This window comes from Neoarius graeffei, chromosome 4 (assembly GCF_027579695.1).
Source record: "Neoarius graeffei isolate fNeoGra1 chromosome 4, fNeoGra1.pri, whole genome shotgun sequence".
Classification (NCBI taxonomy): Eukaryota; Metazoa; Chordata; class Actinopteri; order Siluriformes; family Ariidae; genus Neoarius; species Neoarius graeffei.
Window position 1 is genome coordinate 82,788,837 of NC_083572.1, and position 16,959 is coordinate 82,805,795.

The 16,959-nt window shown below is 39.5% G+C and overlaps 1 protein-coding gene across 2 annotated transcripts in view; it reads right to left on the bottom strand.

Annotated features, from left to right (window-relative positions):
* Nucleotides 1-16,959, bottom strand: part of pex5la (peroxisomal biogenesis factor 5-like a) — a 197,590-nt gene that overhangs the window by 55,622 nt on the left and 125,009 nt on the right. Inside the window, exons 4-7 of one of the 2 annotated variants that reach the window (XM_060918341.1) lie at nucleotides 7,166-7,360; nucleotides 6,949-7,066; nucleotides 6,730-6,823; nucleotides 3,651-3,680 (exon numbers count right to left, since the gene is read on the bottom strand). In XM_060918341.1, coding sequence (XP_060774324.1) covers nucleotides 3,651-3,680; nucleotides 6,730-6,823; nucleotides 6,949-7,066; nucleotides 7,166-7,360 — 437 coding nt within the window. Of the gene's footprint in view, nucleotides 1-3,650; nucleotides 3,681-6,729; nucleotides 6,824-6,948; nucleotides 7,070-7,165; nucleotides 7,361-16,959 lie in introns of both variants that reach the window. The other variant, XM_060918340.1, reaches the window with a different exon arrangement.

Below are 16,959 nucleotides of genomic sequence, written 5' to 3' on the forward strand. Positions count from 1 at the left end.
CACTATGAGTACCTCGTGGTCCCTTTCGGCCTGACCAACATGCCCGTGGTCTTCCAGTCACTCGTCAACGATGTCCTAAGGGACTTTCTTAACATCTTCATTTTCGTGTACCTGGATGACATCCTGATCTTCTCTCGCTCCCTGGAGGAACATCAGGGCCATGTCCAGCAGGGCCTCCAGTGCCTACTAGAAAACAAGCTGTTTGTCAAGGCGGAAAAGAGCGAATTCCACCAGAGCTCTGTCTCATTTCTGGGGTTCATCATCTCCCCGGCTAGGATCCAGATGGACCCCCTCAAGCTTGAGGCAGTCGCAGACTGGCCTACCCCATCCTCATGACGAGAGCTCCAGCATTACCTGGGATTTGCTAATTTCTGCAGGCGCTTCATCCACGACTTCAGCATGGTGGCCGGACCTCTCCCTGCCTTGACCTCGATTAAGACCTTGTTCAAGTGGGGGGAGGAAGCAGAGAAAGCCTTCTCCATGCTTAAGTGCAAGTTCACCACAACACCCATTCCCACCATACCTGACCCAACCAAACAGTTCATCGTGGAGGTCGATGCTTCCGAGTCCGGGGTCGGAGCCATTCTCTCCCAGAGGGCCAGCGATAACATGGTCCACCCATGCTCCTTCTCTCGCCGGCTGTCCCCTGCTGAATGTAATTACGACATTGGCGACAGAGAGTTGTTGGCCATCAAGGTAGCCTTGGAGGAGTGGAGGCACTGGCTCGAAGGTTTGGATCTCCCCTTCCTAGTCTGGACTGACCATAAAAACCTGGAGTACCTCAAGTCTGCCAAATGTCTCAATTCCCGTCAAGCCTGTTGGTCTCTCTTCTCCTCCCAGTTCAACTTCACACTCTCCTACTGCCCAGGCTCCAAGAACGGCAAACCCGATGCCCTGTCCAGGATGTTCTCTTCCCACCAAGAGGAGTCCAAGCCACCCAAGACCATCCTTCCTCCATGCTGCCTGGTGGAAGCCGCCATTCTAGAGGTTGAGACGCTCGTGCAGAAGGCCCTGGAGCAGAACCCCGGTGAAGGTAACTCAAGCAACATACCACCCAACCATCTGTTTGTTCCCTGTTCTGTGTGAACCCAGGTGCTGCAGTGGCGTCATGGCTCCAAGTTGGCTTGTCACCCGGGAGCTGCTCAAACCCTGGCGCTTGTCCAACAGCGCTTCTGGTGGCCATCCATCTAGGAAGACATCCAGGAGTTCGTGGCAGCCTGCGACACGTGTCTCGAACAAGACAGCCAATCGACCCCCTGCTGGCTTGCTAAGACCCCTCCTGATTCCTCATCGCCCTGGACTTCATCACAGGACTCCCCAACTCAGGTGGCAATACATGCATCCTCATTGTCATTGACCGTTTTTCCAAGACTGTCCATTTCATTCCTCTGCCCAAGCTCCCCCCAGCCAAAGAGACCACAGAACTACTCATCCACCATGTTTTCCACCTACATGGTCTGCCTACCGACATTGTTTCTGACCGGGGTCCTCAGTTCACTGCACAGTTCTGGAGAGCCTTCTGCAAACTCATCGGGGCCACCTGTAGGCTCTCCTCAAGCTTCCACCCACAGACAACCGGCCAGGCAGAACGGGCTAACCAGGCTTTGGAGGTTGCACTCAGGTGCATGGCGTCCAGGGATGCCACGAGTGTGGTTTTTGTTATGTTACCAAATGAGAGTCGCGTCTTTCCTGTCCGTGTTCTCGCTTCTTGAAGGCCGAGCTTGTGGCCGATTTGTTTTGAAACAATCTGACTTTCAGTTCTTCATTCATGCGCTTCTTCCACATAAGAGTGAGATATTGCTGCTGAGGCAAGCATATCCAGCGGGGGGAGAAAAGAAAGGGGAAAAAAGAGCATATCCAGCTGAGAAGTCTGACGACTCATTCGCCATACTGAGTACTCCGCCATTACTGCTTGGCTCACACACTGGAAGCATTGGTGCAACTGAACTTACTCTCTTTTTCTTGTAGTTTTCTTTTCCTTTAATTGTTGGTACTGCACCCTCTTTCGCTACGGGCTTATAGCCAACGCTCCTCAACAAATCCGAGGTTTCGTACGAGTCCTCAGTAAAATGTGCAGAGCAGAGGGGAGACCACTTCTTAGGCGCCCAATCCATGAATTTCTCGCAAAACGCGTCCAAAACTTTGCAGTTTGAACATTCTTGGACCATGAATGCAACATAAATCCACCTTCTGTCGTCTTGCTGCACCTACCAGCAACAAATCTACATGGCATGGCGATAAATTGGCTCAAAATGGAGGCTTGGAGTTGCAGTCAGCTCTGTGTTTTTAGTATAGCGGAAATGGTGATGAGACCAATAGACTTCCTGCTGTGGCGTCATGGACGTCAACATCATTCACTCAGACCGCTACCTATATGAATGACTTTAATCGTAAAAATTGCTATATCAAATTTGTTAACACTTAATTATTCCTATGCCATTCTTGAGGTCTCAAGTCATTTATAAACTAAAAGTGAGGCCATGGTTCTGCGTATATGCTTTAAGGAAATCTGTTTTAATATAGCTGGTGTTTTCAGCTGGTTGTGGGGTGGCTTTGAAGAGTTAATGGACTGCTTATGACAAGCAGATCTGGCAATCCTGCTGATATTATCTAAAAGTATGCAGAAGGATGTGCCGAAAGAATAACATTATTCAGCTCTAAGAACAAACAAACAAAAAAAAAATCAGGAAAAAGTACAGATTAAAGTACACATTACTCTGGCTTTATTTTTACCATAAGCTATTGTTTCAACCTTTTAAGTGTGCGTCCTGCAGCACTAACCTTTTCATTTTACCACACTCCAAAGTCTGTTTTTGTTTTAATTTAAATTGAGCTTCTCAAGAATATTTTGATGCGAGGAAAATTTCTTTTTTTTCGTCATAAATATTTTATCAACTTGCTGGATGAACATTTCCACCTTTTCACTAGAAGCTTTTAAACCGTGTGCCTCAAGCACAATGCAATTAATAGGCCATCCCATGATATACAGCCTGAGTAAACCGAACTGTAATTTCAGTTGCATTGTAAATGCATACTGCAGTCACTACAAGTTGTGTTTTGAATGGCATCTTAAGCAAATTCCTCTGTATCATGCACATCTGACAAAGTTTCTGATTGTAATATATTATTGACCTATATCATCAGGTGACCATCAGATATACAAACACTTAAATGTCATAATAAACACTGTCAAACCTGAATGTTCAACTGGTTCTGTTCCTTACATTAATTTCCCCCTCCAATCCCAATCTCATGCTTTCCTAAGCGTCACTAAAATGTGACCAGTAGATGACTTGTTGTTGTGGACATCTTATACTGCAGTAAGCACAGGAAGAAGTTGCTGAATAATTAATTAGCCATCAATCTAACAGATGCTGTAGCAACAGGTATAGCAGCCCAGCATGCGCCAATGAGGACACAAGCGCATAACATTTGAACCCTGTAGCACCACCAAAAAACAAAACAAAACAAAAAAAAGATGATGCAAAAGTTTCAATTTGATTATTAATTTTTTTTTAAATGAATCGATGCTGCCATGACATGGTCCTTTTTTAATTAATAAAAAAGAATGTGGCGATGCTGTTGGCATGGCACGGTGCAAATGCATATACTGGTCAGCATGTCATACAAAAAAGCATAGAGAGGCTTACATGTCTTCCACTAATATACTGCTTGTTGAGCTGTAATGACAGAATTCTATGAGTTAGCAGATAACCAGCACATATATTTATATGTGATTACAGTATAACATTTAAAGCATAAATCATCACGTACTTTGGCATGAAACTGGAAATACTAGCTTAAAATGCAATATTTCTGACAAAGAGATGGGTGGGTAGTAAAATGTTTATGTTGCAGGTCAAAAAATTTCAACCTACGTGATTTTTTTTTTGACCTGGGTTAAAAAATTTTAACCTACAGTGGTCCTTGAAAGTTTGTGAACCCTTTAGAATTTTCTATATTTCTGCATAAATATGACCTAAAACAACATCAGATTTTCACACAAGTCCTAAAAGTAGATAAAGAGAACCCAGTTAAACAAATGAAACAAAAATATTATACTTGATCATTTATTTATTGAGAGAAATGATCCAATATTACATATCTGTGAGTGGCAAAAGTATGTGAACCTTTGCTTTCAGTATCTGGTGTGACCCCCTTGTACAGCAATAACTGCAACTAAACGTTTCCGGTAACTGTTGATCAGTCCTGCACACCGGCTTGGAGGAATTTTAGCCCATTGCTTCGTACAGAACAGCTTCAACTCTGGGATGTTGGCGAGGTTCCTCACATGAACCGCTCACTTCTGGTCATTCCACAACATTTCGATTGGATTAAGGTCAGGACTTTGACTTGGCCATTCCAAAACATTAACTTTACTCTTCTTTAACTATTCTTTGGTAGAACGACTTGTGTGCTTACGGTTGTTGTTTTGCTGCATGACCCACCTTCTCTTGAGATTCAGTTCATAGACAGATGTCCTGATATTTTCTTTTAGAATTTGCTGGTATAATTCAGAATTCATTGTTCCATCAATGATGGCGAGCCATCCTGGCCCAGATGCAGCAAAACAGGCCCAAACCATGATATTACCACCACCATGTTTCACAGATGGGATAAGGTTCTTTTGCTGGAATGCAGCATTTCCTTTCTCCAAACATAACGCTTCTCATTTAAACTAAAAAGTTTTATTTTGGTCTCATCCGTCCACAAAACATTTCTCCAATATCCTTCTAGCTTGTCCACGTGATCTTTAGCAAACTGCAGACGAGCAGCAATGTTCTTTTTGGAGAGCAGCGGCTTTCTCCTTGCAACCCTGCCATGCACACCATTGTTGTTCAGTGTTCTCCTGATGGTGGACTCATGAACATTAACATGAGCCAATGTGAGAGAGGCCTTCAGTTGCTTAGAAGTTACCCTGGGGTCCTTTGTGACCTCGCTGACTATTACACACCTTGCTCTTGGAGTGATCTTTGCTGGTCAACCACTCCTGGGGAGGGTAACAATGGTCTTGAATTTCCTCCATTTGTACACAATCTGTCTGACTGTGGATTGGTGGAGTCCAAACTCTTTAGAGATGGTTTTGTAACCTTTTCCAGCCTGATGAGCATCAACAACACTTTTTTTCTGAGGTCCTCAGAAATCTCCTTTGGTCGTGCCATGATACACTTCCACAAACGTGTTGTGAAGATCAGACGTTGATAGATCCCTGTTCTTTAAATAAAACAGGGTGCCCACTCACACCTGATTGTCATCCCATTGATTGTAAACACCTGACTCTAATTGCACCTTCAAATTAACTGCTAATCCTAGAGGTTCACATACTTTTGCCACTCCCAGATATGTAATATTGGATCAATTTCCTCAATAAATAAATGACCAAGTGTAATATTTTTGTCTCATTTGTTTAACTGGGTTCTCTTTATCTACTTTTAAGACTTGTGTGAAATCTGATGTTTTAGGTCATATTTATGCAGAAATATAGAAAATTCTAAAGGGTTCACAAACTTTCAAGGACCACTGTAGTTCATAATTTCCAACCTAGGTAAAATTTAGAATTATCTAAAATTCTTTACAGGGATTTTCCATCACTTCTTTTGTCTCTTTTTTTCCATCTACTTCCTCTCTGTCTATACCTACCGAGTATTTCCTCTTGTCTATCTCTTTCAAATTCGCATTTAAAAAATAAAAATCACTCATGCTTAACTGGGATTTGAACTCATAACCTTCTGATTTTTAACCCAACCCTTTAACCACTAGACCAGCAACAATTACAATGGAAGGCATGATATATATTTTGAATTTATTGGGTCCAGTCTTATTACATCATCAAGTAGTTTAAAATGCAAAGTCTTCCCAAATCCTAACCCTAAACCTAACCCCAAGGTACTTTATGCTTTATTATAAAATACAAAGTCTTCCCAAATCCTAACCCTAGCTATAGTAAGTCTCCCTAATACAAGTAGCAAATTATGAACTGGGGTAAAAATTCTAACCTAGGTTGAAAAGTTCCACCTGACCTCCAATTCTGACCTGTAACATATATATATATATATATATATATATATATATATATATATATATATATATATATATATATATAACTTTTCTGGCTATTTTTATGTCAATTACATTCAAGTTTACTGTTTATGGTTAATACATATGACAGAAAAATTATTCTTTAGAAGCTCCATAGCACTGAATTTGATGCTATTCTCACAACATGTGACTCATCTAATGTGTAATTCTGCCCTTTTCCCCTTTATTATGGATCTTGGCTTTTCCGGGCAGCATGGTGGTGTAGTGGTTAGCACTGTTGCCTCACAGTAGGAAGGTTCTGGGTTTGAGCCCAGTGGCTGACAGGGGCCTTTCTGTGTAGAGTTTGTATGTTCTCACTGTGTCTGTGTGGGTTTGCTCTGGTTTCCCACAAAGACATATGGGTAGGTTAAATGGCTACTCTAAATTGTCCATAGGTATGTATGAATGGTTGAGAGGAGAAAACCTCTATAATAATCCAGTAGAAGGCAATGGGAAACCACTACTGTAATGTTCCCTAGATACTTTGATGGCTGAAGCTGTCAAGGTGGCCAAAATGGATGGCTTTTCTACCCACCTCACCTTTTGTTCTTTGATCTCAACTTAATTAGGGCATGTATTGAAACACCGGAGTTTTAGTAAACGCTGTTACAGAGGTGAAATTTTCAACATGTAGAAAATAAATGAGCTTACTTGAGTGGAAGGGGATGTCTCTGCCTCAGCCTTGTAATTTATTTCTAATGAGTTCTTGGCAGCTGTATCAGGTTGTGTTTTGCTGTCAGTAGACCTTTGGGTGTATCAAAAGGGACAGAAGCAATAAGACAGTGGTTATAGTGATGCTTGCTTTGTATGGTTTCCTATAGAACATTTCACCTACTGCTTTTCAGAACATATGGTAGAGAAGAGGTTTACCAAACAAATTCTCCAGAATTTTTGGACGACCGTCTTTTGTTTAGTTTCCATTTCCTGCTACCGGTTCTCTCTGCATGAGGATTGAGTTCCTCCCATTTCTCCAGTGGTGAAGTAACACCTGCTGCCAACATTCAACCAGATACATTTCTAAGATATAGCAAGTGAATTATTTAAAGGTTTCTCGTATTCACATTTACTTATCTCTTGACCTGGATACCTGAATCCAGAGAATCTTTCACAGGTGTATGAGAGCAGGGTTTGTTCTGTTCAACATCCACTTGGATCAGCTCGGTTTCATCTGCTTTCTTTCGATGTGGTGTGCTCTTGGTGGACATGGGACTCTTCCTGTCTTTACTGTTCCTCCTCTCACCAGGCTCACTTAGGTCCAGCAGGTCCAGAGAAGAGGACAGCACTGGGAACAGGAGATGTGAATATGTTTAATAGCTTCCAGACGTTTAGGATGACCTCATTTATTCATCACCCCAAAGAGCATACCACACAGTTTCCCTCCCAAAATTAGCAGCACTGTAATATGATGGGACAGAAACTGCTGCTACACTGAAGATTGGCTAACTGGGAGAACAAAAGCTAATTAAAATGTCTAATTTTAGGAGCAGCTAATTTTTTTTTACACAACATACTAAATGATGCAAACCTAACAATCACAATCAAAACAATAGCTGATCTACAGTACCAGTCAAAAGTTTGTACACCCCTACTCATTCATAGGTTTTTCTGTATTTTGATTATTTTCTACATTGTAGAACAATACTGAAGACATCAAAACTATGAAATAACATAAGGAACATACATGGAATTATGTTGTAAACAAAAAAGTGTTTCATATTTTAGATTTTTCAGCATAGCCACCATTTACCTTGATGACACTTTGCACACTATTGGCATTATCTTATCCAGTTTCATAAGGTCATCACCTGGAATGCTTTTCAATTAACAGGTATGCCTTGTCAAAAGTTAATTAGTGCAATTTCTTGCCTTGTTAATGCATTTGAGATCAAATAGTAAATAATAAAAATACAGTAAATAGCCCTATTCCACAACTGTTTTAATCCGTATTATGTCAAGAACCCTTTGACTAAGTAAAGAGAAATGACATCCGTTATTACTTTAAGACATGAAGTGTCTTTTAATTAATAAAATAAAAAAACCCACTTAATTAGAAGGTGTATCCAAACTTTTGACTGGTACTGTATGTCAAAAGCATAGGGTTGTGTCTGTTAATTCATATACATGTATAGTAACAAAGCAAATGGATGTTTTACCAACATAGCCCTTGGTTCAGAGAAAAGTCTGCACATTACTGCAGCAGTATGAAGCTGAACGCTTGCACAGTGTGACTATCGACAGGAAAGACAGAGAAATTATAACATTCCCTGGTAGCTGCTATGGCTCCGGGCACTTACCTATATGTAATCAACAGCATGTGGATCTGACAACCCGAGGGCTCAGAATTACATTATCTTTGATTTTATTTCCTTCCCTGCAGCACAACTACAGTTTTGAAAGGTGTGTAAAAGTTGAGCTGTACAGTATTTTGATCGTTAGAATTGATCCATGCAGGGGAAAGCCAGAACAATTTTGTGTGTTGTATTAAATGACTCAATGATGCTTTAAATTACAGACTTTATATTTTTCACATAATGTTATACATACGTTTGCTTCTGATATCAAGTTTCTTTTTTGACACAGTGGTGGCGTCAGCCATCTTTCATGGTGTGGTTTGCTGGGAGAGCAGCATCTCCTCCACAGCTGACAGGAAGAGACTGGACAAACTGATCAGGAGGGCCAGCTCTGTGCTGGGATGCCCCCTGGAGCCAGTGGAGGTAGTGGGTGGGAGGAGAATGATAGCTAAGCTGTCATCTATGATGGAGAACGACTCCCACCCGCTACAGGACTTACTCACTGGACTGCAGAGCTCCTTCAGTGGAAGGCTGCTCCACCCTAAGTGTGTGAAGGAGCATTACTGCAGATCATTCCTTCCTGCAGCTGTTAGACTGTACAACCAGCACTGCTCACAGTAGACTCACATCTGTATGTCTGTCAAGTTGTTCCATTTTTTTTTGCAATTACTACCACCTGACATGTGCAATAAGTGCATTTCATCTACTTCATAATTCCTCTAATTTAGTATTTATCGTAGGTATATATTTTTTCTTTTATATATATATATATATATATATATATATATATATATATATATATATATATATATATATATAACACTGGTGCTTGAAAGTTTGTGAACCCTTTAGAATTTTCTATATTTCTGCATAAATATGACCTAAAACATCATCAGATTTTCACACAAGTCCTAAAAGTAGATAAAGAGAACCCAGTTAAACAAATGAGACAAAAATATTATACTTGGTAATTTATTTATTGAGGAAAATGATCCAATATTACATATCTGGGAGTGGCAAAAGTAAGTGAACCTCTAGGATTAGCAGTTAATTTGAAGGTGAAATTCGACTCAGGTGTTTTTCAATCAATGGGATGACAATCAGGTGTGAGTGGGCACCCTGTTTTATTTAAAGAACAGGGATCTATCAAAGTCTGATCTTCACAACACATGTTTGTGGAAGTGTATCAGGGCATGAACAAAGAAGATTTCTGAGGACCTCAGAAAAAGCGTTGTTGATGCTCATCAGGCTGGAAAAGATTACAAAACCATCTCTAAAGAGTTTGGATTCCACCAATCCACAGTCAGACAGATTGTGTACAAATGGAGGAAATTCAAGACCATTGTTACCCTCCCTAGGAGTGGTTGACCAACAAAGATCACTCCAACAGCAAGGCATTTAATCGTCAGCGAGGTCACAAAGGACCCCAGGGTAACTTCTAAGCAACTGAAGGCCTTTCTCACATTGGCTAATGTTAAATGTTCATGAGTCCACCATCAGGAGAACACTGAACAACAATGGCGTGCATGGCAGGGTTGCAAGGAGAAACCCGCTGCTCTCCAAAAGAACATTGCTGCTTGTCTGCAGTTTGTTAAAGATCACATGGACAAGCCAGAAGGCTATTGGAAAAATGTTTTGTGGATGGATGAGACCAAAATAGAACTTTTTGGTTTAAATGAGAAGCGTTATGTTTGGAGAAAGGAAAACACTGCATTCCAGCATAAGAACCTTATCCCATCTGTGAAACATGGTGGTGGTAGTATCATGGTTTGGGCCTGTTCTGCTGCATCTGGGCCAGGACAGCTTGCAATCATTGATGGAACAATTAATTCTGAATTATACCAGCGAATTCTAAAGGAAAATATCAGGACATCTGTCCATGAACTGAATCTCAAGAGAAGGTGGGTCATGCAGCAAGACAACGACCCTAAGCACACAAGTCGTTCTACCAAAGAATGGTTAAAGAAGAATAAAGTTAATGTTTTGGAATGGCCAAATCAAAGTCCTGACCTTAATCCAATCGAAATGTTGTGGAAGGACCTGAAACGAGCGGTTCATGTGAGGAAACCCACCAACATCCCAGAGTTGAAGCTGTTCTGTATGGAGGAATGGGCAAAAATTCCTCCAAGCCAGTGTGCAGGACTGATCAACAGTTACCGGAAACGTTTAGTTGCAGTTATCGCTTCACAAGGGTGTCACACCAGATACTGAAAGCAAAGGTTCACATACTTTTGCCACTCACAGATATGTAATATTGGATCATTTTCCTCAATAAATAAATGACCAAGTATAATATTTTTGTCTCATTTGTTTAACTGGGTTCTCTTTATCTACTTTTAGGACTTGTGTGAAAATCTGATGATGTTTTAGGTCATATTTATGCAGAAATACAGAAAATTCTAAAGGGTTCGCAAACTTTCAAGCACCACTGTACATCAGGGAAAAACAATGATAAAGAATGATACATTTATTACTCTACATGATTTATTCAATACTGTGTGGTTCCATGATTTAAAAAAAAGTCTTTATATGAGCATGAGACTTTTCTGTCTCAGTGCTCCAACTTTCTCTACTCTGAACAGAGTGAGACACCTCTGAAGCAAGATACTTTACATTTATAGCAGATGTTACAACTGTACTAGAGGTCACACTCATGCTTTCTCATAATCTGGTAAACAGAAGCAGCATGCATAAACTCTGAAAGCTATGCTAACAGTAACTAGAGATAAACTCAATAGACACTTTAATAGGAACACCTGTACACCTGCTCATTTATGCAGTTATCTAATCAGCCAATTATGTGGCAGCAGTGCAATGCATAAAATCATGGTCAGGTCAAGAGCTTTAGTTAATATTCACATCAAACATCAGAATGAAGAAAAACTGATCTCTGTGGCTTTAATCATGGCATGGATGTTGGTGCCAGATGGGCTGGTTGGAGTATTTCAGAAACTGCTGATCTACTGAGAGTTCACACACAACAGTCAGTAGAGTTTACAGAGAATGGTGCAAAATGGGGAAAAAAAATATCCTGACGGTCTGCAGGCTGAAACACTTTGCTGATGAGAGAGCTCAGAGAATGACCAATGGTCTGAGCTGACAGGAAGTCTATAGTAACTCAAATAAGCACTCTTTACAACCATAGTGAGCAGAAAAGCATCTCAGAACACACAACATATGAAATCCTGAGGTGGATGAGCTACAACAGTAGAAGACCACATCAGGTTCCACTCCTGTCAAGCAAGAACAGGAGACTGAGCCTTTCATAGGCACAGATTCACCCAAATTGGACAGATGAAGACTGTAAAATGGTCCAGGTGATTTTTTTTTTCTTTTCTAATCTTCAACTGTACAGTTTGGGTGATTTCTGTGCCCATGATAGCCCCAAATTCCTGTTCTTGGCTGACAAATATGGAACCTGATGTGGTCTTCTACTGTTGTGAGTTGTCATGATGAAAGTCACAGAGATCAGACTTTTCCCTTTTCTGATGTTTGATGTGAACATGAACTGAAGCTCTTGACCTGTATCTGTATGATTTTATGTAATGTGCTGCTGCGACATAATTGACTGACTGGATAAATGCATAAATGAGCAGTTTTCTGGGTGTTTTTACACGTTTTTGAACAGAAAAGGAAAAATACTTACTATGCTGTCTTGTACTACCGGTATGTGTGACACTGCACCAAAATAAATTTCTTGTATACCCTGTACTTGGCGAATTAAAAACATTCTGATTCTGGTTTAAAAAACATATTCTGAAACCTAGCAAGAGTGAAAATATACCCAGTTGGATTTTTCAAATAGACAATGAGAGGGCACACTTGTATATGGATGTAATATTGAAGCTGTATTTCGAGGTTCTCTCCTACTAGCCAAAATGATATCACGATTGAACAAATCTTCCAGCCGTCTTTTGAGTTTTATTACCAGATGATAAGTTAACACATGGTAATTCCAAATCACTTTCAACTCATCAAAATATATAATTAACAGTTATTCCACGAAATCAAGTCATACGTACATGAGCCGATAGCCAATGAGGCACGTAGCAGAGTCGGCTATAAGCCATGTATGACAAGATTGAGTGGAATAACTGTTTTATTATATCCACATTCACTGAATTTTGAGAAACACAGCATTTTTATTTTTTGCAAATTTGATAAATAAAAACTTTACACAAAACTTCTGACAAAATCATTTCCGCTTAGAACGTAACCAAACAAACCGGCGAAATGACAGTAGCAATTTGTGAAAAATGCTATAATAATTATAATTCTTGAAAAATAAAAAAGATATGTTCTTACCATCAAATACTTTTATTCCATATTTTGTTGCTTTTTTTGTATTTTGGGAGGTTTTGTTTTTGAGTAGAGGTTTTATTTCGTCCTCGGTTGGTTCAGCAACACGCGCCGCCATTTTGTTTTTCTCTACTCACGGTATATGAGCTGATATCCTAGTAGTAGAGTAGCCAATCAGAGTGTGCGATTGCTCATATCCAGTGAATGTGGACAGAATAATATCCTTATTTTACTTGATAAATTGGTTCATCGCAGTCTGAATATGCCAGTATTGATGGGCTCTACTGCAGACAATTTCTCCCTGATGGACAACATAAGCCTGCCAATGAATATAATAATAGGAAGCTGGAGCATCATTCATTCAGGTCATCCACAACTCTAAAGTGCCAGAAATTACTACAGACCTTTACTCACATGCCTTCTCATTACTCTCAGTAAACATCAGTGGCACAGTTATTATCAGGATGAGTGAAGCCTTCACATGAGGACCACCCCCCAGATGGCTGACATAAAATCCTCTCCGTCACAAAGAGAAAACGACAAAGCATTTACTTATAGCTATAACTGAGTGACTTGAGTGACTGCTTGGCGATTAATGAAAAGATCAGGACATCACATCTGTTCTTCTGGTTAGGCATAGAAACCTTCTGACAAAGCTGCTAGGCCATTTTATTATGTTGGCGTCCAACTTAAAGGAAAATCCAATATTTATTTTGCATAATTCTTAGTTGACTTTAATAGTCATTGACATGTTGGTCTATTTTCACTTTGGTTAATTGTTTCCGATATTACCCACAATTCTGTTTGACTCCCTGCTGATAATGGTGCCAGTGGGATTGAGCCCCTGCTTTATGTCTCACTAAACAGAGTATTAGTTTGTCCAGTTCTCTCATGTCCTTATCTGTATACACTACTCAAATCAGATCATGCTCCAAAGCATCACCTTACATGCTACTACCACTATTAACACTATCAAACTCATCATGTCGTAGATAGCTAACTAGCCATGCGTATTGTAGCAAAATGTGGCTGTAGTGTGGCATGCATCATTCCTCACAAACTAGAACTTGAGGTGCCATCTGCGTCCTATAGCTGCAATGCATTATGGAGCTTTGAATCCAATGTTTGCCATCTCTCCTACTTCTACGTTAATATGACATGGAATGTGCTGAAAAAATGGTAAGTGAGAACAGTCTAGACCCACAAGGAACACAAATGGATTTCCCAGAGTTATGGTTGAAGCAAGCCAGAAAACAAAACTGATGGAATAAAAAAAACAACAACAAAACCCCCCCCAAAAATATCTTCCTTTGTGAAGCATATTTTAAATTACATGAAATGACTATGGCAGCTGTTTCTGTAATAATATTCAGAAGACACTAGAGACTGCGAATATTAATTGTTACCCAAGGAGAAATAAAACGGCCAAGTCTGAGGTTTTTCTTAATTAAGCAGATGCGACCAGATGTTCAGCTGTTTATAAATCCTGCTTCCAGTCTTGGTAAAATTTCCCCAAGAGATTACATCACACTTTCATACAACGCAGCAGTATCACTTGGGGGTTACTGAAGCAACTATAAAGAAATTTAGTCAAACAAGAGACTTTCCTTAGAAAAACATAATACAGTTTTGCATTAGAGGAAAGAATGAAAAGCTGTCTAATAATCAAAGCATAATCACACAAAAATCAATAGCCAGCTCCGGATATTACTTTCTAAATAAGCATCTTGTCCTTTTCTGAGAGAACTAAGTGCCACCACAAAATAATTTGTATGCAGTGAGTAAAACCCAGTCTTAGAGTGAAAGACTGCTGCTTTATTGCAAATAGAAGGATTGTCAAATGAAAAGTGGATTCAATTAGAGCCCTGATAGAGGCCTCTCCAAATGTATACACAATTAGACTAACAGCAATGGGTCTCCTCAATGGATGTGAATGTCTTAATTGTCTTGTGAAAGAGAAAAGCTAGAATGCATGAATAAGGATCATTAGTCTTTTTGTGTACTTGAAATAATGAGTCTGTCTGAAAGTAAGCACGCTCACATTTCTAACACATGATCTTCATTTATCTATGTTTTGGTAGCACACAGAGTGTTCACTTGTATAAGAAAGTAAACATCAATCTCAGAGGAATTATGAAAAAAGTGCTTATATAAATTTAAATTCAAGTTCAAATGTTATTAGTCACACACAGCCACACACAGTATGAAGTGCAGTTCAATGCGTTTTACAACTGACATAAAAATAGAATTTACAAGTGCATAAACTAGACTTTACTGGCATAAAAGTCGAAAAAAGGAACATATAAAAACATAATATAAAGGATATAAAAGACAGATGGCAACAACTGTGTGTGTGTGTGTGTGTGTTTGTGTATATATATATATATATATATATATATATATATATATATATATATACACACACACACACGTGTGTGTGTGTATGTATATATGTGTGTGTATATATATATATATATATATATATATATATATATATATATATATAATATAAACACATACATACATATTGTGTGTTTTTTCTCATCATGGACATGACAAGAATGTCAAGGCAATATTGGACTTTCAATAAGTTATTTGAACTGTTATTTATTCTGAGTCAAAATGATTGTTCAACATACATCTTTAATAGAAAAAATCCCAAGAATTTGGTGCACAATTTTTAATATACTTTGGGTTTTCTGAAATCAACACTAGGTCAAAATGATACATACAGGATCAAAAATATACATATACCCATGTTCATGATGATGTCAGTGGTGCTGAAAGTTTCAAAATATCTTTTAACTTGCCAAGGCCAAGGCCTCTTGACCTCCTGTCAGGGATCATGACTGACTACAGCTGGTAGCTTCTCTGTGCCAACATAAAAAGGGTTTGTTTGACAAGTATAAATTATTGGGAGGTCTAGCCACATTGCCAAGGTCTGGAAGAAGACCCAAAATGTCACCCTCAGCTGAGACCAAATTGGTTTAGATGGTCAGGAACAACCCAGGAACCACCAAGGCACAGGTCTGCCATGAAATGTAAATTGCTGGAACACCAGAATCATTATCTACAATCAAGCAAGTTTTAGACTGCCATTTGCTGCTGTTCAAGAAAGAAACCCTGCTCTAAAACTGACACCTTCAAGCTCAACTAAAGTTAGATCATTTTTGTCCATGTGGTCATGGATAAAAAAAAAGCCCTTTGGAGGAAAATTTTATGGTCAGGAGACAAAGATTGAGTTGTTTAACTACAATGACCAGAGGTACAGTGGATATAAAAAGTTCACACATCCCGTTAAAATGGTAGGTTTTTCTGATGTAAAAAAATGAGACCACGATAAATAATTTCAAAACTTTTCCCACCTTTAATGTGACCTATAACCTGTTCAATTCAATTGAAAAACAAACATCTGTTAGGGGGGAAAACATAAAAAATAAAAAACATACAATAAGCTGGTTGCATAAGTGTGCACACCCTTAAACTAATACTTTGTTGAAGCACCTTTTGATTTAATTACAGCATTCAGCCTTTTTGGGTTCACACCTGCTATCAATTAAAATGACTCTGATTAACCCCAAATAAATTTCAGACATTTACTCAGTTTCATCCTCCAGCAAAAGCCAGGGTTCACAGAGAGCTTACAAAGCATCAAAGGGATCTCATTGTTGAAAGGTATCAGTCAGGAGAAGGGTACAAAAAAAATTCCACAGCATTCGATATACCATGGAGCACAGTGAAGACGGTCATCAAGAAGTGGAGAAAATATGGGACAACAGTGACATTACTGATAACTGGACCTCCCTCCAAAATTGATGAAAAGACAAGATGAAAACTGGTCAGGGAGGCTGCCAAGAGGCCTACAGCAACACTGAAGGAGCTGCAGGAATTTCTGACAAGTACTAGTTGTGTACTACATATGATAACAATCTCCCGTATTCTCCATATGTCTGGACTATGAGGTAGGGTCAAAGAAAAACATCCAGGCCCCGATAAATTTTGCAAAAAAATTCATCAACTCTCCCCAAAGCATGTGGGAAAACGTGTTATGGTCTGTTGAAACCAAGGTTGAGCTTTTCAGCCACAATTCCAAAAGGTATGTTTGGCACAAAAACAACACTGCACATCACCAAAAGAACACCATACCCACGGTGAAGCATGGTGGTGGCAGCATCATGTTTTGGGGTTGCTTTTCTTCAGCTGGAACAGGGGCGTTAGTCAAAGTGGAGGGAATTATGAACAGTTCTAAATACCAGTCAATTTTGGCCCAAAACCTTCAGATGTCTGCTGG